Here is a 21,128-nt window from a genome sequence, read left to right as displayed (position 1 = left end):
GGAATAGAACTGGAGGCTTATCAGATCAGTTCAAGCTCCATGGTATTTTTTTTTTTTACTAAAAACTTTGCTTTGATACTAAATTATATTGAGTTTATTTACCTGTGAATGTTGCAAAGGGAAGGCTGTTTAGCTTTTCATTAGGTCAAAGAGAATCCCATGTGTAAGGCTGCCTACCACTGATGAACAAATTAATAGCATTTTGAGAGAGTGGGAGTGTAGGGATTGTGCTCTTTGCTTGTTTATGGGTAAGAATAGGTTTTTAACTGACATAATGGAGTCAGGCCAAAAAACAAAAACAAAAAACGCACACACACCTATGTGTAATCTTTTTCATTTCAGAGACCTGAAATGCAGCAGGAAAAGAAGGCAAAAACCCAAACGAGATGTTTGACTGTTTCTGAATACCTGGGCTCTTTTAGGCAAAGTTAATAATGTGAGTTTGCAGGGAGTAAGGGCATCTTTTTCAGTACACTACACAGGGAACTTATGTATAGAACTTCTGCTTATGTTAATAATAAAAGATAGAATAATTTAACATCTTGCTTGAGAGGTGAGAACTTACTCCTTTTCTAGTTCAGCTCCCCAGACTGCTTCTTAGCAGTCCAGGTATTTCTCTGTGTGTCTCCCTCAGAACACTGACCTGTTTGAGAGATGCAGGAGATGTAAAAGCTGCTATGTTTCTGTTTCCACGGCAAGAGATGATGATCCTTCTGGATAATCTGTAAGGTTGAAAAGTGAAGGTAAACAAATGTCCTTTCTCTTGCATGGCTGGGTATTCATTTATTGGCATACTTCCTTCTCAGGCAATCCCTGGAGGCAGCAGACATCTACAAATATCTAAAGACTGGTGTGCTATCTACTGAAGCACTTGCAACCAGTCCAAGCATTCACATTTAAAGAGTAGTCAGCCTGCTGTACTATGTACTAAGATTATTTTATTTGTCAGCATTATCTGATCTATAATAGTGGCTTGTATTTGACTTAACTAGCTATGATGACAGCTTAACATCATTTGGCTTTAATGGAATATTTGGGCTTCCCTGGTGGCTCAGACGGTAAAGTGTCTGTCTGCAATGCAGGAGACCCGGGTTTGATCCCTGGGTTGCGAAGATCCCCTGGAGAAGGAAATGACAGCCCACTCCAGTATTCTTGCCTGGAAAATCCCAAGGACCGCGGAGCCTGGTAGGCTATGGTCCATGAGGTCGCAAAGAGTCGGACACGACTGAGCGACTTCACTTTCACTAACAAAATTACTCTGTTTTGTTATTCCACTGGACATAATTGAGATAGCTGTTATAGCACTTTAGGTGTTGGTGTGTTTTAAAAAAGGAATGATATATCTCAAAAATAAGAGGCTTTGGAATCAACAAGCAACATCATTTACAGCAGAGATTTCTTGTTTCCAATCCCCAGCCTATTGAGGAGCAAGTTCAGTTCAGTTGCTCAGTTGTGTCTGACTCTTTGCCACCCCATGGACTGCAGCACGCCAGGCTTCCTTGTCCATCACCAACTCCCAGAGCTTGCTCAAACTCATGTCCATCGACTTGGTGATGCCATCCAACCATTTCATTCTCTGTTGTCCCCTTCTCCTACTACCCTCAATCTTTCCCAGCATCAGGGTCTTTTCCAACGAGTCAGTTTTTCGTGTCAGGTGGCCAAAGTATTGGAGCTTCTCTTCAGCATCAGTACTTCCAATGAATATTCAGGATTGATTTCCTTTAGGATTGACTGGTTGGATTTTCTTGCAGTCCAAGGGACTCTCAAGAGTCTTCTCCAACACCACTGTTCAAAAGCAGCAACTCTTCAGCAGTCAGCTTTCTTTATAGTCCAACTCTCACATCCATACATGACTAATGGAAGAACTATAGCTTTGATAAACAGAACTTTGTCAGCAAAGTAATGTCTCTGCTTTTTAATATGCTGTCTAGGTTGGTCATAGCTTTACTTCAGAGGAGCAAGCATCTTTAAATTTCATGGCTGCAGTCACCATCTGCAGTGATTTTTGAGCCCAAGAAAATAAAGTCTGTCACTGTTTCCATTGTTTCCCCATCTATTTGACATGAAGTGATGAGACCAGATGCCATGATCTTGGTTTTCTGAATGTTGAGTTTTAAGCCAACTTTTTCACTCTCCTCTTTCACTTTCATCAAGATCTCTTTATTTCCTCTTTTCTTTCTTCCATACGGGTGGTATCATCTGTATATCTGAGGTTATTGAAATTTCTCCTGGCAATCTTGATTCCAAACTTGTGCTTCATCCAGCCCAGCATTTTGCATGATGTACTCTGCATATAAGTTAAATAAGCAGGGTGACAATATACAGCCCTGACGTACTCCTTTCCCAATTTGGAACCAGTCTGTTGTTTCCTGTTGTTTTAATTGTTGCTTCTTGACCTGCATACAGATGTCTCAGGAGGCAGGTATGGTGGTCTGGTATCACTATCTCTTTAAGAATTTTACACAGTTCGTTGTGATCCACACAGTCAAAGGCTTTGGCATAGTCAGTAAAGCAGAAGTAGATGTTTTTCTGGAATTCTCTTGCTTTTTCTATGATCCAACTGATGTTGGCAATTTGATCTCTGGAGCCAACTTGTGGAGCAAGATGGCGGAGTAGAAGGCCACGTACTCATCTTTTCTTGTGAGAACTCCAAAGTTGCAACTCACTGCTGAACAATCATCGACAGGAGAATGTTGGATCTCACCAAAAAATGATACCCCATGTCCAAGGGCAACGGAGAAACCCAAGCAAAACTGTAGGAGGGGCGAAATCGTGTTTAGAATCAAACTCAATACCTTCCAGAGATGCTCAGATGGCTCAAACAAAACCTTTTGTGCACCAGGACTCAGAGACCCCACAGAGACTGAGCCAGACCTGCCTTTGAGTGTTTGACTGTCTCCTGTGGCCTCCTGCAGGGGCACGGGCTCTGGGTGCAGTAGACCTGAGTCACACAGCCTTGGCATAAGCCCTCTTGGAGGAGGTCGTCATTAACCCCACCGTAGAGCCAATGAGCAGACAACCCACAAACTGCAGAACAATGATACAAAAAAATTCTCATATTGTTAAGAAACTTCTAGGGTCCACAACAGATTTCCCAACTGGGGGATCTGGCAAAGGGACTGAGAACCCCCAGGAATTTGACTTTGTAGGCCAGTGGGATTTGATAACAGAACTTATACAGGACTGGGGTAACAGACTCTTGGAGGGCACAAAGAAAACCTTGTGCATACCAGGACCCAGGAGAAAGGAGCAGTGACTCCACAAGAAACTGGCCCAGACTTGCCTGTGAGTGTCCAGGAGTCTCCAGTAGACGTGTGGGTCGACAGTGGCCTGCTGCAGGGTCAGGGGCATTGAATAAAACAGTGCAAGAACAGGACCTTTTAAAGGAGGTCGCCATTATCTTCATTACCCCTAATAGTTTGGTCTCAGGTCAAACAACAGGGAGGGAAGACAGTCCCACCCTTCAACAGAAAATTTGATTAAAGATTTACTGAGAATGGACCCACCCATGAACAAGCCCCAGTTTCCTCCCACTGTCAGTCTCTCCCATCAGGAAGCTTCCATAAGACTCTTATCCTTATCAGAGGGAAGACAGGATGAATATCACAATCACAGAAAACTAATCAAACTGATCACATGGACCACAGCCTTGTCTAACTCAATGAAACTATGAGCCATGTCATGTAGGGCCACTCAAGATGGATGGGTCATAGTGGAGAGTTCTGACAAAACGTGGTCCACTGGAGAAGGGAATGGCAAGCCACTTCAGTATTCTTGTCTTGAGAACCCCATGAACAGTATGAAAAGGCAAAAAGATATGACACTGAAAGATGAACTCCCCAGGTCGGTAGATGCCCAATATGCTACTGGAGAAGAGTGGAGAAATAACTCCAGAAAGAATGAAGAGACTGAGACAAAGTGAAAACAACGCCCAGTTGTGGATGTGACTGGTGATGGAAGCAAAGTCTGATGCTGTAAAGAGCAATATTGCATAGGAACCTGGAATGTTAGATCCATGAATCAAGGCAAATTGGAAGTGGTCAACAGCAGATGGCAAGAATGAACATCGACATTTTAGGAATCAATGAACTAAAGTGTACTGGAAAGAGTGAGTTTAATTCAGATGACCATTATATCTACTACTGTGGGCAAGAATCCCTTAGAAGAAATGGAGTAACCCTCATAGTCAACAAAAGAGTCTAAAATACAATACTTGGATGCAGTCTCAAAAACAATTGAATGATCTGTGTTCATTTCCAAGGCAAACCATTCAATATCATGGTAATCCAAGTCTATGCCCCAACCACTAATGCTGAAAAAGCTGGAGTTGAATGGTTTTATGAAGACCTACAAGACCTTCTAGAATTAACACCAAAGAAGATGTCCTTTTCATCATAGAAGACTGGAATGCAAAAGTAGGAAGTCAAGAGATACTTGGAGTAACAGGCAAGTATGGCCTTGGAGTACAAAATGAAGGAGGGCAAAAGCTAACAGAGTTTTGCCAAGAGAATGTACTGGTCACAGCAAACACCCTCTTCCAACAACACAAGAGAAGACTCTACACATGGGCATCACCAGATGGTCAATAGCAAAATCAGATTGATTTTACGCGTTGCAGCCAAAGATAGAGAAGTTCTATACAGTCAGCAAAAACAAGACTGGGAGCTGACTGTGGCTCAGATCATGAAGTCCTTATTGCAAAATTCAGACTTAAATTGAAGAAAGTAGGAAAAACCACTAGACCATTCAATTATTACCTAAATAAAATCCCTTATACAGTGGAAGTGACAAATAGATTCAAGGGATTTGGTCTGATAGACAAAGTGCCTGAAGAACTTTGGACAGAGGTTCGTGACATTGTACAGGAGGCAGTGATCAAGATCATCCCCAAGAAAAAGAAATGATAGAAGGCAAAATGGTTGTCTGAGAAGGGCTTACAAATAGCTGAGAAAAGAGAAGTGAAAGGCAAAGCAGAAAAGGAATGAAATACCCATTTGTATGCAGAATTCCAAAGAATAGCAAGGAGAGATAATAAAGCCTTCCTAAGTGATCAATGCAAAGAAATAGAGGAAAACAATAGAATGGGAAAGACTAGAGATCTCTTCTAGAAAATTGGATATACCAAGGGAATATTTCACGCAAACATGTGCACAAAAAGGTACAGAAATGGTATGGACCTAACAGAAGCAGAAGATATTAAGAAGTGGTAAAAATACACAGAATTCAGTTCAGTTCAGTCGCTCAGTCATGTCCGACTCTTTGTGACCCCATGAATCGCAGCACGCCAGGCCTCCCTGTCCATCACCAACTCCTGGAGTTCACTCAGACTCACATCCATTGAGTCAGTGATGCCATTCAGCCATCTCATCCTCTGTCGTCCCCTTCTCCTCCTGCCCCCAATCCCTCCCAGCATCAGAATCTTTTCCAATGGGTCAACTCTTCGCATGAGGTGGCCAAAGTACTGGAGTTTCAGCTTTAGCATCATTCCTTCCAAAGAAATCCCAGGGCTGATCTCCATCAGAATGGACTGGTTGGATCTCCTTGCAGTCCAAGGGACTCTCAAGAGTCTTCTCCAACACCACAGTTCAAAAGCATCAATTCTTCGGCACTCAGCCTTCTTCACAGTCCAACTCTCACATCCATACATGACTACTGGAAAAACCATAGCCTTGACTAGACGGACCTTAGTCGGCAAAGTAATGTCTCTGCTTTTCAATATGCTATCTAGGTTGGTCATAACTTTTCTTCCAAGGAGTAACCGTCTTTTAATTTCATAGCTACAGTCACCATCTGCAGTGATTTTGGAACCCCCCAAAATAAAGTCTGACACTGTTTCCACTGTTTCCCCATCTATTTCCCATGAAGTGATGGGACCGGATGCCATGATCTTTGTTTTCTGAATGTTGAGCTTTAAGCCAACTTTTTCACTCCTCTTTTACTTTCATCAAGAGACAGAAGAAGTACATTAAAAAGATTTTCATGACCCAGATAACCATGATAGTGTGATCACTCACCTAGAGCCAGATATCCTGGAATGTGAAGTAGTGGCCCTTAGGAAGCATCACTAAGAAAAAGCTAGTGGAGGTGAATGAATTCCAGTTGAGCTATTTCAAATCCTAAAAGATGATGGTGTTACAGTGCTGCACTGAATATGCCAGCAAATTTGGAAAACTCAGCAGTGACCACAGGACTGGCAAAGATCAGTTTTCATTCCAATCCCAAAGAAAGGCAATGTCATGGAATGTTCCAACTACTGCACAATTGCACTCATCTCACACGCTAGCAAAGTAATGCTCAAGATTCTCCAAGCCAGGTTTAAATAATATGTGTACTGAGAACTTCCAGATGTTCAAGCTGGATTTAGAAAAGGCAGAATACCCAGAGATCAAATTGCCAACATCTGTTTGATCATTTGAGGAGCAAAGTATACTCTGAATCAGCTTGCTTAATGTACAGATAATCACTTTCTTTACATTCCATACATAATAATGTACTTGGCACTTTGAGATTAAAAGAAAGTTGACAGTGGTTGTCCCTTACATTTCTCTTTTATGAACTCAATGTGCCTTCATACTTATGCCACTAAATTAACCAGGCAGATTCCAAAGACAAGTCTGCTTTCTTCCAGGAAGAGTGGAACAGTAAAAAGTGGCTCTACTAATGTCTGTCTTTGGAATCATGTCTCTATGGTGGGCACAGCATTCTGTCTTATTTGGAATCTCAGACCTAGGGTATTCTTGCCTGTAAGTCTGAACAGAAAGCAGTTGTATTGACCCAGCTCTTCAGTGAAGGATATACAGAGAATTACTCACGTTTGTCAAACACCTCCAAAGAGAAAAAGAGGCAGCAAGTGCTTGAGCATACATCTCATCTTAGCTATACATTTCTATAAGAAAGCAATTGATCAATGTAAAAGACACTTCTGGAACTTCAATGCACTATTTGCCTTGATGTTTTTTTCTGATGGTTGGCTGTCTCAGAACTTTGTAGGTATGGTTTGGCAGTGTACCTTTTCAGATGTTGGCTTTTAGTATTCTGCTAGATGGGTTTCTTTTACTATTTGCCATTGCAATCCACACTTGATTTGGCCAGAGCAATTCCTTCCTGCAATCATTTGAATTAAAACCAGGCTTGCAGACATTGAAACTTGAGCTGGAAAACTCAAATATCAACTTCCTCCATAGTTTCACTCCCATAGGAGAGTAAGCTAAGGCTGCAAAGGGTCATCGCCAGGTGAGGACTAAATTGAAAGAATGCAGATACTTTAAAAAATTAGGCTCTGCATAATAGAAGACAAATGCAGAATTTAGGAAAAGAATTTACTTTCTCCTTCTACCATCTACACCTATACTACTTTCACTACCCCTACCTGCTCTTGCTGCCTATACTGTAGTGATTTTACCATTATTCAATAAATGTTTACTTGAACCAAGAATGATGTCATTTTCATCTTAGTATATGCTGGCCCAGCTGTGTCTCTTCCTGCCTCATCCTAGATCTCCTCCCTTCCTTTAAAACCCTATGTTCCCACATAAACCTCTGATACTATGGGAAGTGACCACAAGAGTATATGTATACTTTTTCATACCCATTGGTTTTCAGAGAATGGGCAGAGTAGGGAAATGGACATAATGTGGTGTCTCCAAGAACTTAGGTTGAGTTATGACTGCTTATAATTGCCTTACATAAGTGACTTTACCTCCCTAGCTTCAACTTTTTCATGTGTAAAGTAGGGCAATACTCGTTCATTCACTGTATTTTTGTAAGGCTCTTCCCTGAATTATGAGTGTCCTCAAAGGTTTTATTATTTACCCTCTGAATTTCTCTTTTCCATTCATTTCCTTGTCCACTTGAATCCATGCAAATGTTGCTTTTGTGTGCGTGTTTAGTTGCTTCAGTCATGTCCGTCTCTGTGTGACCCTATGGACTGTAGACCACCAGGCTAACTCTGTCCATGGAATTCCCCAGGCAAGAATACTGGAGTAGGTTTCCATGCCCTCCTCCAGGGAATCTTCCCAAGCCATGGATCAAACCAATGTCTCTTATGTCTCCTGCATTGGTAGTTGTGTTCTTTACGGCTAGTGCCACCTTGAAAGTGAAAGTGAAGTCACTCAGTCGTGTCCGACTCTTTGCGACCCCATGGACACCAGGCTCCTCCATCCATGGGATTTTCTAGGCAAGAGTACTAGAGTGGGTTGCCATTTCCTTCTCCAGAGAATCTTCCCAACCCAAGGATTGAACCCAGGTCTCCCACATTGTAGACAGATGGATGCCAAATATTACAGTTTATCTTGTTTCCCTAGCTTTATTCTCTCCCTTGATTACCTCCTACACCACTCATGGATTTAACCACCATCTCTATATGACTGACTCCCAGTTCTTTAGTTACTGGGACTATTTCAGTTATTTAAAATGTCTCCTGGCTTTAATCTTTCCTCTCCATTTCTAGTATCATGCCACTCCTGAAGCCACTGTGACACATACTCAACTATATGTTGTTTTTTTCTGTTTTGTGTCTCTGCATACTAGTGAGGTATTTCCCTGATAGCTCAGTTGGTAAAGAATCTGCCTGCAATTCAGGAGACCCTGGTTCAATTCCTGGATCAAGAAGATCTGATGGAGAAGGGATAGGCTACTCACTTTAGTATTCTTGGGCTTCTCTTGTGGCTCAGCTGGCAAAGAATCTGCCTGCAATGTGGGAGACCTGGGTTTAACCCCTGGGTTGGGAAGATCCCTTGGAGAGGGGAAAGGCTACCCACTCCAGTATTATGCCCTGGAGAATTCCATGGACTACATAGTCCATGGGGTCGCAAAGAGTCGGACATGACTGAGCGACTTTCACTTTCATTTTCATTTTCATCATACTAGTGAGAGAGCTTGTTCTTAGGTAGGTTGATAAAGAGACCAGGGCCCTCAAGGAGGAGGCAGGGACAAATGAATTTTTCTTTTCTACATTCCTTTGTCTTCATCATATAAGACGTTTTTTTCTTAAGCTCTGAGTTGTTATGGCAATGATCTATTTAAGATTAACTTTCTTTAAGCCCAGAGCTAATGATTATACAACTAAACAACTCATCATACTCTAGGGTATGTTTTTCCTTAAACTCTGTACTAATGATTATATAACAACAATGTATATTGCTTGAGGACTCTTTGCTCCTTCTTAACAAGAACTTTCTGACTAATCCTGTAATCTTGAGATGTATGTTGTGGGAGTGGGTCTGCTAAGACCTTTACAAACTTGAGATATTCGTTTGTAACCAACTGAAAACGTATATAAGTTCAGTTCAGTTCAGTCGTTCAGTCGTGTCTGACTCTTTGAGACCCCATGAATCGCAGCACACCAGGCCTCCCTGTCCATCACCAACTCCCGGAGTTCACTCAGACTCACGTCCATCGAGTCAGTGATGCCATTCAGCCATCTCATCCTCTGTCGTCCCCTTCTTCTCCTTCCCCTAATCCCTCCCAGCATCAAAGTCTTTTCCAATGAGTCAACTCTCCGCATGAGGTGGCCAAAGTAGTGGAGTTTCAGCTTCAGCATCATTCCTTCCAAAGAAATCCCAGGGCTGATCTCCTTCAGAATGAACTGGTTGGATCTCCTTGCAGTCCAAGGGACTCTCAAGAGTCTTCTCCAACACCACAGTTCAAAAGCATCAACTCTTCGGTGCTCAGCCTTCTTCACAGTCCAACTCTCACATCCATACATGACTACTGGAAAAACCATAGCCTTGACTAGGCGGACCTTAGTCGGCAAAGTAATGTCTCTGCTTTCGAATATACTATCTAGGCTGCTCATAACTTTTCTTCCAAGGAGTAAGCGTCTTTTATTTTCATGGCTGCAATCACCATCTGCAGTGATTTTGGAGCCCCAAAAGATAAAGTCTGACACTGTTTCCCCATCTATTTCCCATGAAGTGATGGGACCGGATGCCATGATCTTCGTTAAAGCCCCACCCAAATTAGTGAGCAGGGCACTGTCTTCCCACTTCTGTCTATGTCAGAAGCTTTCTCTATCCCCTTTTCACTGTAATAAATCTTTTGCCACATGAAACTCTGAATGACTGAAGCCATGTCTTTGGTCCCAAAGTGAAATTCTCTCCTTTGGAGATCACAAATCTGACACTGTTCACCATAAGCTTTCACTAGTATCTGAGTAATCCTTCTAAAATTTATCTTTCATTAGTATCACTCAAGGTTATAAAATTAATATCTGTTTCATACTGTAGCAAATCTACAAAGCTCTCTACCATTCTGGCCATATCTTACTTCTCTAACATTACTGCTCATAAACCACAATGCCCAACCCAGTATATAGGAATGGATGGCTACCTCAGCATTCTTACCACATTCAAGTCACACTTCTTACATGGAATGCCATTTCCTTCTTTCTAGCATCTACAACAGACTGGTTCCAAATTGGGAAAGGAGTACATCAAGGCTGTATATTGTCACCCTGCTTGTTTAACTTATATGCAGAGTACATCATGAGAAATGCTGGACTGGATGAAGCTACAAGCTGGAATCAAGATTTCTGGGAGAAATATCAATAACCTCAGATATGCAGATGACACCACCCTTATGGCAGAAAGTGAAGAAAAACTAAAGAGTCTCTTGATGAAAGTGAAAGAGGAGAGTGAAAAAGTTAAAAGCTCAACATTCAGAAAACTAATATCACGGCATCCAGTCCCATCACTTTATGGCAAAGAGATGGGGAAACAGTGGAAACAGTGGTAGACTTTATTTTTTTTGGGGGGGGGGGCTCCAAAATCACTGCAGATGGTGATTGAAGCCATGAAATTAAAAGACGTTTACTCCTTGGAAGGAAAGTTATGACTAACCTAGACAGCATATTAAAAAGCAGAGACATTACTTTGCCAACAAAGGTACGTCTAGTCGAGGCTATGATTTTTCCAGTAGTCATGTATGGATGTGAGAGTTGGACTGTGAAGAAGGCTGAGCGCCGAAGAATTGATGCTTTTGAACTATGGTGTTGGAGAAGACTCTTGAGAGTCCCTTGGACTGCAAGGAGGTTCAACCAGCCCATCCTAAAGGAAATGAGTCCTGAGTATTCATTGGAAGGACTGATGCTGAAACTGAAACTCCAATACTTTGGCCACCTAATGTGAAGAAGTGACTCATTTGAAAAGACCCTGATGCTGGGAAAGATTGCAGGTGGGAGAAGGGGACGACAGAGGATGATATGGTTGGATGGCATCACCGACTTGATAGACATGAGTTTGAGTAAACTCCAGGAGTTGGTGATGGACAGGTAAACCTGGCATGCTGCACAGAACTGAGCGACTGAACTGAACTGAACTCAGTGAACTAAACAGGGGGTCTATATCAACCTAGAAGGATTGGATGGTGAGGGAGATGGGAGGGAGTTTCAGGAGGGAAGGGACATATGTACACCTATGGCTGACCCATGTTGATGTTTGACAGAAAATAACAAAATTGTGTAAAGCAATTATCCTTTAATTAAAAAATAAATATATTCATTAAAAAAATTCACCCATTCTGTTCCATTTCAGTCCACTGATTCTTAAAATGTCAATATTCACTCTTGCCATCTCCTGTTTGACTATTTCCAATTTACCTTGATTCTTGGACCTAACATTCCAGGTTCCTATGAAATATTATTCTATATAGCATTGGACTTTACTTCCATCAGCAGTCCCCTCCACATCTGGGTGCTGTTTTTTGCTTTGGCTCAGCCTCTTCATTCTTTTTGGACCTATTTCTTCACCATTTTCCAGTAACTTATTGGGAACCTACCAATCTGGGGAGTTCATTTTTCAGTGTCATATCATTTTGCCTTTTTATACTGTTCATGGTGTTCTCAAGGCAAGAATACTGAAGTGATTTGCCATCCCTTCTCCAGTGGACCACATTTTGTTAGAACTCTCCACAATGACCTGTCTGTCTTGGGTGGCTCTACCTGGCATGACTGAAAAAGATGGCAGAGTAGAAGGACATGTGCTTATCTTCTCCTGTGAGAACTCCAAAACTGCAACTTGCTGCTGAACAACCATCAACAGGATAATGTTGGATCTCACCAAAAAGAGATACCTCACATCCAAGAGCAAAGGAGAAGCTCCAACAAGATGCTAGGAGGGGCAAAATTGCATTTAGAATCAAACCTCATACCCGCCAGAGATGCTGGGTGGGCTCAAACAAAACCTTGTGCACACCATGACCCAGAGACCCCACAAGAAACTGAGCTGGACCTGCCTTTGAGTGTTTGAGTGTCTTCTGTGGAGGAGGAGCTCAGCAGTGGCTTTCTGCAGGGCACGGGCTCTGGCCGCACCAGATGCGGGAGGCACTGCATGTGGCATAAATCCTCTTGGAGGAGGTCACCATTAGCCCCACCATAGAGCCACAGAGCAGACGGCCCATAAACTGGAGAACAATTATATCAAAGAAGTTCTCGCACTTCAGCATCCATCCTTCCAATGAATATTCAGGGTTGATCTTCCTTAAGATTGACTGGTTTGATCTTGCTGTCTAAGGGACTTTCAGGAATCTTCTCCAGCACCACAGTTTGAAGGCATCAGTTCTTTGGTGTTCTGCCTTCTTTATGGTCCAGCTCTCATAACTGTATATGACCACTGGGAACACCATAGCTTTGACTATATGGACCTTTGTTGGCAGTGTAATGTTTCTGCTTTTCAACACACTGTCTAGGTTTGTCATTGCTTTCCTGCCAAGAAGCAATCATCTGATTTCAGGGCTGTGGCCACCATCCACAGTGATTTTGGAGCCCAGGAAGAGGAAATCTGTCACTGCTTCCACATTTTCTCCTTCTATTTGCTATGTGGCAATGGGGCTGGATGTCATGATTTTTTAAAAAAATATTTAGTCTTAAGTCAGCTCTTTCACTCTCCTCCTTCACCCTCATCAAGAGGCTCTCTTAGTTCCTCTTCACTTTCTCCCATTAGAGTAGTATCATCTGCATATCTGAGGCTGTTGATGTTTCTCCTGCCTATCTTGATTCCAGCTTGTAACTCATCCAGCCCAGCATTTCTCATGATGTGCTCAGTGTATAGGTTAAACAAACAGGATGACAGCAGACAGCCCTGTCATACTCCTTTCTCAATCTTGAACCAGTTAGTTGCTCAATACAGGGTTCTAACTGTTGCTTCTTGACCCACATACAGGTTTCTCAGGAGACAGGTAAGATGTTCTGGTATTTCCTTCTCTCTAAGAGCTTTCCACAGTTTGTCATGATTCACATAGTCAAAGGCTTTAGCATAGTTGATGAAACAGAGATAGATTTTTTTTTCTGAAATTCCCTTGCTTTCTCTATAATTCAGTGAATGCTGGCAAGTTGATCTCTAGGTCCTCTTCCTTTTCTAAACCCAGCTTGAACATCTGGAAGTTCTTGGCTTGCATAATGCTGAAGCTTAGCATGCAAGATTTTAAGCATGACCTCAGTAGCATGGGAGATGAGTATGGTTGTCTAATGGTCAGCATATTCTTTGGTACTACCCTTCTTGGGAATTGGGATGCAGATTGACCCTTTCCAGTCCTGTAGCCACTGCTGTGTCTTCTAGATTTGCTGACATGATGAATGCAAATCTTGATGGCATCTTCCTTTAGGGATTTGAATAGTTATGCTGGAATTTCATTGCATCCAGTAGCTTTATTAACTGCAGGCCTTCTTAAGACCCTCTTGACTTTGCACTCCAGAATGTCTGGCTCTGAGTGACTAACCACACCACCATAGTAATCTGGTTCATTAAGATCTTTTTTTATATAGTTCTTCTATGTATTCTTTTCATCTCATCTTGATCTCTTCTCTACCTGGTCTCTACTATTTTTATCCTTTAAAACTGTTATCCTTTTATCCTGTTCATTGAAGAAGACCTTCTTGTCGTTTACAGCTATTCTTTGAAACTTTGCACTTAACTGGATGTATCTTTCCCGCTCTCCCTTGCTTTTTGCTTCTCTTCATTCTGTTATTTGTAAAGCCTCCTCAGATAACCATTTTACCTTCTTGGTTTCATTTCCCTTTGGGATGATTTTGTTTGCCACATCCTGTACAATAGTACAGACCTCTGTCCATAGTTCTTCAGGTACACTGTTAACTAGATATAGTCCCTTGAATCTATTTGTTACCTCTACTGCAAATTCATATGGGATTTGATTTAGGTCATACCTGGCTGGCCTAGTGTTGTTCCTAGTTTTCTTTAGTTTAAGCCTGAATTTTGCTACGAGAAGTTGATAATCTGAGCCACAGTCAGCTCCAGGTCTTGTTTTTGCTGACTGTGACAAAAACAGGTCTTGTTTTTGTGACTTGGACAGCTTCTCCATTATATGTGTCTTATCTCCCCTAAATAAATGCAAGACGCTTGAATTCAGAGACAAAAATGCATAATCACCCTTAAGTGTTCAATGTCTTACACTTAATATGCTCTCAAATAATACTAGCTTATTTATTCTGTTCTTTTCACAAATGTGTTATTTATCACAGCAGTAGAAACTACCAGACTGAAAATTAATCGGAAACTTCTACCTTGAGCAGTAACTAATGATCTCACACAAAAAATTTTTATTCAAAGGAGTTGGAAAGAAGACTATATATAATATGCTAGAGTATGAAGTCAACATTTTCCTGTGTCCAGCATTTGACAAGGAATATAATTCTTCTGAGTCCTGGTTATCATTAACACTGGAAAGCTGTATTAGCAAATTCAAGCAAATTTTGTTTTTCATATAAAGATATTTACTTGATATAAATATTCCACCTAGAATATAAAATTATCAAAATTAAAGAGATGATTTTCACTCTCTTTAGCTGGACCTAGAAAGCAATTTTGGTGAGTTAAGGAAAGCTTGATTCTTTTCTGCTGGATTCTTTTAAAATGTCATTCTTGTAACAGCTAATACATTGATATAGAATAACTGGAATCGGCTGTACATAATTATTGTGTGCCCTAAGTCTTGATCCCGACCTACTGAATTTTCAAACCAGGCTGATGGATACTCATGGATAGTTAATGAAATAGTTGATGGATAGTCATCAAATCACAAGAGAAGAGAACCAAAAAGGACAGGAAGAAAAAGACATACAAAACAAATCCAAAAGAATTAAGAAAATGGCAATAAGAACAAAAATATAGATCATTACCTTAAATGTAAATGGATTAAATGCTTCAACCAAAAGACATAAACTGACTAAATGGATACAAAAGCAAGACCCACATATATGCTGTATTTACAAGAGACCCACTTCAGATCCAGGGACACATACAGACTGAAAGTGAGGGGATAGAAAAAGGTACTCCATGCAAATGAAAATCAAAAGAAAGCTGGAGTAGTAATACTCATATCAGACAAAATAGACTTTAAAATATACTGTTATGTAAGACAAAGAAGGACACTACATAATGATCAAGGGTTCAATCCATGAAGAAGGTATAGCAATTGTAAATATATATGTACTCCACACAGGAACACCTCAATATATAAGGCAAATGCTAACAGCCATAAAAGGAGAAATATACAGTAATCCAACAATAGTGGGGGGACTTTAACACCCCATTTACATCAATAGACAGATCATCCAGACAGAAAATCAATAAGGAAACACAGGTCATTTAATGTGCCTTAAATGACACATTAAACTGGATGGACTTAATTGATATTTAAAGAACATTTCATTCATAGCAGCAGAATACACATTCTTCTCAAGTACACATGGAATACTCTCCCGTATAGATCATGTGCTAGACCACAAAGCAAGCAGTAGTAAATTTGATATAACTGAAATAACATCAAATATCTTTTCTGAGCATAACACTGTGAGATTAGAAATCGACTACAAGAAAAAAATGTAAAAAACACAAACATGTGGAGGCTAAACAATATGTTACACAATCATAACCTTATACGTAACCTTATACATAAACAATCAATTGATCACTGAAGAAATCAAAGAGGACATCAAAAAATACCTAAAGAGACAAATGAAAACATAAACATGATGGTCAAAAACCTATGGGACACAGGGACTTCCCTGGTAGTCTAGTGGTTAAGACTGCATGTTTACTTTGTAGAGGGCATAGGTTTGATCCCTGGATGGGAAACTAAGATCCTGCATGCCACATGGCACAGCCAAGAAATGAACAAATAAACAAACAAAAACCCCAAAACCTATGGGACACAGCAAAAGCAGTTCTAAGAGGAAAGTTTATAGCAATATAATCTTACCTCAGGAAACAAGAAATCTCAAATAAGCAACCTAACATTACATGTAAAGCAGCGAGAGAAAGAAGAACAAAACCCCTCAAAATTAGTAGAAGGAAAGAAATTATAAAGGTCAGAAATAAATAAAATATTAATGGAAAAAAATAGCAAAGGTAAATGAAACAAAAAGCTGGTTCTTTGGAAAGATAAACAAAATCGATAAACTGTTAGCTAAACAATTAAAAGAAAAAAGGAAGAGGACACAAATCAATAAAATGAGAAATGAAAAAGAAGTTACATCTAGCACCAGAGAAATGGAATGGATCATAGGAGACTATTACAAGCAACTATATGCCAATAAAATGGACAACCTAGAAGAAAGGGACAAATTAGTAGAAATGTACAACCCCTCAAGACTGAACCAGGAAGAAAAACAGAAAATATGAACAGGCCAATTACAAGTACTGAAATGGAAACTGATTTAAAAACTTCCAATGAACAAGAACCCAGGACCAGATGGTTTCACAGGCATATACTATCAAACAGTCAGAAGAGTTAATACCTATCCCTCTGAAACGATTTCAAAAAGCAACAGCAGAAGGAACAGTCCAAAACACACTCTATGAGGCCACCATCACTCTGACACTAAAGCTAGACAATGATACTGCACAGAAAAATTACAGGCCAATATCATTGATGAACATAGAGGCAAAAATCCTCAACAAAATACTGGCAAACTGAATCCAACAATAAAATAAAATGATCATACACCATGATCAAAAGGGACTTGCCCCAGGGGTGCAATGATTTTTCAACATCTGTAAATCAGTGTGATATACTACATGAACAAATTGAAGAACAAAAAGTATATGATCATCTCAATAGATGCAGAAAAAGCTTCTGACAAAAGTTAACACCCAGTTATGACAAAAACTCTAGAGGGTACCTACCTCAGCCTAATAAACATCATATATGACAAAACTACAGCTATACTCAGTGATGAAAAGCTGAAAGCATTTCCTCTAAAGATGAGAAATAAGACAATGATATTCATTCTTGCCACTTTTATTCAACATAATTTTTGAAGTTCCAGCCACAACAATCAGAGAAGAAAAGAAAGAAAAGGAATTCAAATTAGAAAGGAAGATGTAAAACTGTCACTGTTTGCAGACGACATGATAATATGAATAGAACATCCTAAATGCACCACCAGAAAACTACTAGAAATCATCAGTGAATTCTGTGAAGTTTGCAGGATACAAAATTAATAGGCAGAAATATGCTGCATTTCTATACACTGAGAAGGAAAGATCACAAAGAAAAATTAGGGAAACAATCCCATTTACCATCACATCAAGAAGAATAAAATACCTACGAATAAACTTACTGTGTGGATCACAATCAGTTCAGTTCAGTTCAGTCGCTCAGTCATGTCCGACTCTTTGTGACCCCATGAATCACAGCACGCCAGGCCTCCCTGTCCATCACCAACTCCCGGAGTTCACTCAGACTCATGTCAGGCGATTCAGTGATGCCATCCAGCCATCTCATCCTCGGTCATCCCCTTCTCCTCCTGCCCCCAATCCCTCCCAGCATCAGAGTCTTTTCCAATGAGTCAACTCTTCGCATAAAGTGGCCAAAGTACTGGAGTTTCAGCTTTAGCATCATTCCTTCCAAAGAAATCCCAGGGCTGATCTCCTTCAGAATGGACTGGTTGGATCTCCTTGCAGTCCAAGGGACTCTCAAGAGTCTTCTCCAACACCACAGTTCAAAAGAATCAATTCTTTGGCGCTCAGCTTTCTTCACAGTCCAACTCACACATCCATACAGGACCACTGGAAAAACCATAGCCTTGATGAGACGGACCTTTTTTGGAAAAGTAATGTCTCTGCTTTTCAATATGCTATCTAGGTTGGTCATAACTTTTCTTCCAAGGTGTAAGCGTCTTTTAATTTCATGGCTGCAATCACCACCTGCAGTGATTTTGGAGCCCCCCAAAATAAAGTCTGACACTGTTTCCACTGTTTCCCCATCTATTTCCCATGAAGTGATGGGACCAGATGCCATGATCTTTGTTTTCTGAATGTTGAGCTTTAAGCCAACTTTTTCACTCTCCTCTTTCACTTTCATCAAGAGGCTTTTTAGTTCCTCTTCACTTTCTGCCATAAGGGTGGTGTCATCTGCATATCTGAGCTTATTGATATTTCTCCCGGCAATCTTGGTTCCAGCTTGTGCTTCCAGCCCAGCTTTTCTCATGATGTACTCTGCATATAAGTTAAATAAGCAGGGTGACAATATACAGCCTTGCCGTACTCCTTTTCCTATTTGGAACCAGTCTGTTGTTCCATGTCCAGTTCTAACTGTTGCTTCCTGACCTGCCTATGGGTTTCTCAAGAGGCAGGTCAGGTGGTCTGGTATTCCCATCTCTTTCAGAATTTTCCACAGTTTATTGAGATCCACACAGTAAAAGGCTTTGGCATAGTCAATAAAGCAGAAATAGATGTTTTTCTGGAACTCTCTTGCTTTTAAGATGATCCAGCAGATGTTGGCAATTTGATTTCTGGTTCCACTGCCTTTTCTAAAACCAGCTTGAATAACAGGAAGTTCACGGTTCATGTATTGCTGAAGTCTGGCTTGGAGAATTTTGAGCATTACTTTACTAGCGTGTGAGATGAGTGCAATTGTGTGGTAGTTTGAGCATTCTTTGACATTGCCTTTCTTTGGGATTGGAATGAAAACTGACCTTTTCCAGTCCTGTGGCCAATGCCGAGTTTTCCAAATTTGCTGGCATATTGAGTGCAGTACTTTCACAGCATCATCTTTCAGGATTTGATATAGCTCAACTGGAATTCCATCACCTCCACTAACTTTGTTTGTAGCGATGCTTTCTAAGGCCAACTTGACTTCACATTCCATGATGCCTGGCTCTGGGTGAGTGATCACGCCATCGTGATTATCTGGGTCGTGAAGATCTTTTTTGCACAGTTCTTCCGTGTATTCCTGCCACGTCTTCTTAATATCTTGGTCCATACCATTTCTGTCCTTTATTGAGCCCATCTTTGCATGAAATGTTCCCTTGGTATCTCTAATTTTCTTGAAGAGATCTCTAGTCTTTTCCATTCTGTTGTTTTCCTCCATTTTTTTACACTGATGCCTGAGGAAGGCTTTCTTATCTCTTCTTGCTATTCTTTGGAACTCTGCATTCAGATGCTTATATCTTGCCTTTCTCCTTTGCTTTTTGCTTCTCTTCTTTTCCCAGCTATTTGTAAGGCCTCCTCAGACAGCCATTTTGCTTTTTTGCATTTCTTTTCCATGGGGATGGTCTGGATCCCTGTCTCCTGTACACTGTCACGAACCTCTGTCCATAGTTCATCAGGCACTCTATCAGATCTAGTCCCTTAAATCTATTTCTCACTTCCACTGTATAACCATAAGGGATTTGATTTAAGTCATACCTGAATGGTCTAGTGGTTTTCCCTACTTTCTTCAATTTAAGTCTGAATTTGGTAATAAGGAGTTCATGATCTGGGCCACAGTCAGCTCCTGGTCTTGTTTTTGTTGACTGTATAGGGCTTCTCCATCTTTGGCTGCAAAGAAGATAATCAATCTGATTTTGGTCATAGTGAAGAGGTCTGACAGAATGTGGTCCCCTGGAGAAGGGAATGGCAAACCACTTCAGCATTCTTGCCTTGAGAACCCCACGAACAGTATGAAAAGGCAAAATGATAGGATACTGAAAGAGGAACTCCCCAGGTCAGTAGGTGCCCAATATACTACTGGAGATCAGTGGAGAAATAACTCCAGAAAGAATGAAGGGATGGAGCCAAAGCAAAAACAATACCCAGTTGTGGACGTGACTGGTGATAGAAGCAAGGTCCGATGCTGTAAAGAGCAATATTGCATAGGAACCTGGAATGTCAGGTCCATGAATCAAGGCAAATTGGAAGTGGTCAAACAGGAGATGGCAAGAGTGAATGTCAACATTCTAGGAATCAGCGAAGTAAAATAGACTGGAATGGGTGAATTTAACTCAGATGACCATTATATCTACTACTGCAGGCAGGAATTCCTTAGAAGAAATGGAGTAGCTAACATGGTCAACAAAAGAGTCCGAAATGCAGTACTTGGACGCAGTCTCAAAAGCGACAGAATGATCTCTGTTCATTTCCAAGGCAAACCATTCAATATCACAGTAATCCAAGTCTATGCCCCAACCAGTAATGCTGAAGAAGCTGAAGTTGAACGGTTCTGTGAAGACCTACAAGACCTTTTAGAACTAACACCCAAAAAAGTTGTCCTTTTCATTATAGGGGACTGGAATGCAAAAGTAGGAAATCAAGAAACACCTGGAGTAACAGGCATATTTGGCCTTGGAATACAGAATGAAGCAGGGCAAAGGCTAATAGAGTTTTGCCAAGAAAATGCACTGGTCATAGCAATCACCCTCTTCCAGCAACACAAGAGAAGACTCTACACATGGATATCACCAGATGGTCAACACCAAAATCAGATTGATTTACCTCCTAGGATATTCAAATTAAAACAATAATAAACAAATGTCCAAGTAATATTTCATTGTATATATTTACCACATCTTTATCATCTATTAATATATGTGGAATCTAGAAAAATGGTACAGATGATCTTATTTGCAAAAAGAAGTAGAGACACCAAGAGGGAGGTGGGATGGGATGAATTGGGAAATTGAGATTGACATATAGACACTATTGATACTATGTATAAAATAGAGAACTAATGAGAACATACTATATAACTCAGAGAACTCTACTCAGTGCTCTGTGTGATCTAAATGGGAAGAAATCCAAAAAGGAGGGGATATATCAATATGTATAGCTGATTCGCTTTGTTGTACAGTAGAAACTAACACAACATTGTAAAGCAATGTTCAATACTATACTTAAATAAAAATTAATAAAATT

The 21,128-nt window shown here is 40.6% G+C and overlaps 1 protein-coding gene across 1 annotated transcript in view; it reads right to left on the bottom strand.

The window, feature by feature from the left end:
• Positions 1 to 655: 655 nt before the first annotated feature.
• The window catches only part of ZDHHC15 (zinc finger DHHC-type palmitoyltransferase 15), an 87,664-nt gene continuing 67,191 nt past the window's right edge, over positions 656 to 21,128 (bottom strand). Inside the window, exon 11 of the mRNA XM_052663396.1 lies at positions 656 to 722. Within this exon, the coding sequence (XP_052519356.1) occupies positions 676 to 722 (47 nt within the window). The 3' untranslated portion in view covers positions 656 to 675. The remainder of the gene's footprint in view (positions 723 to 21,128) is intronic.

Source organism: Budorcas taxicolor, chromosome X, assembly GCF_023091745.1.
Source record: "Budorcas taxicolor isolate Tak-1 chromosome X, Takin1.1, whole genome shotgun sequence".
NCBI classification, from domain to species: domain Eukaryota; kingdom Metazoa; phylum Chordata; class Mammalia; order Artiodactyla; family Bovidae; genus Budorcas; species Budorcas taxicolor.
Note: the sequence above shows the minus strand (reverse complement) of the source record. Positions and strands in the feature narration are given on the sequence as shown.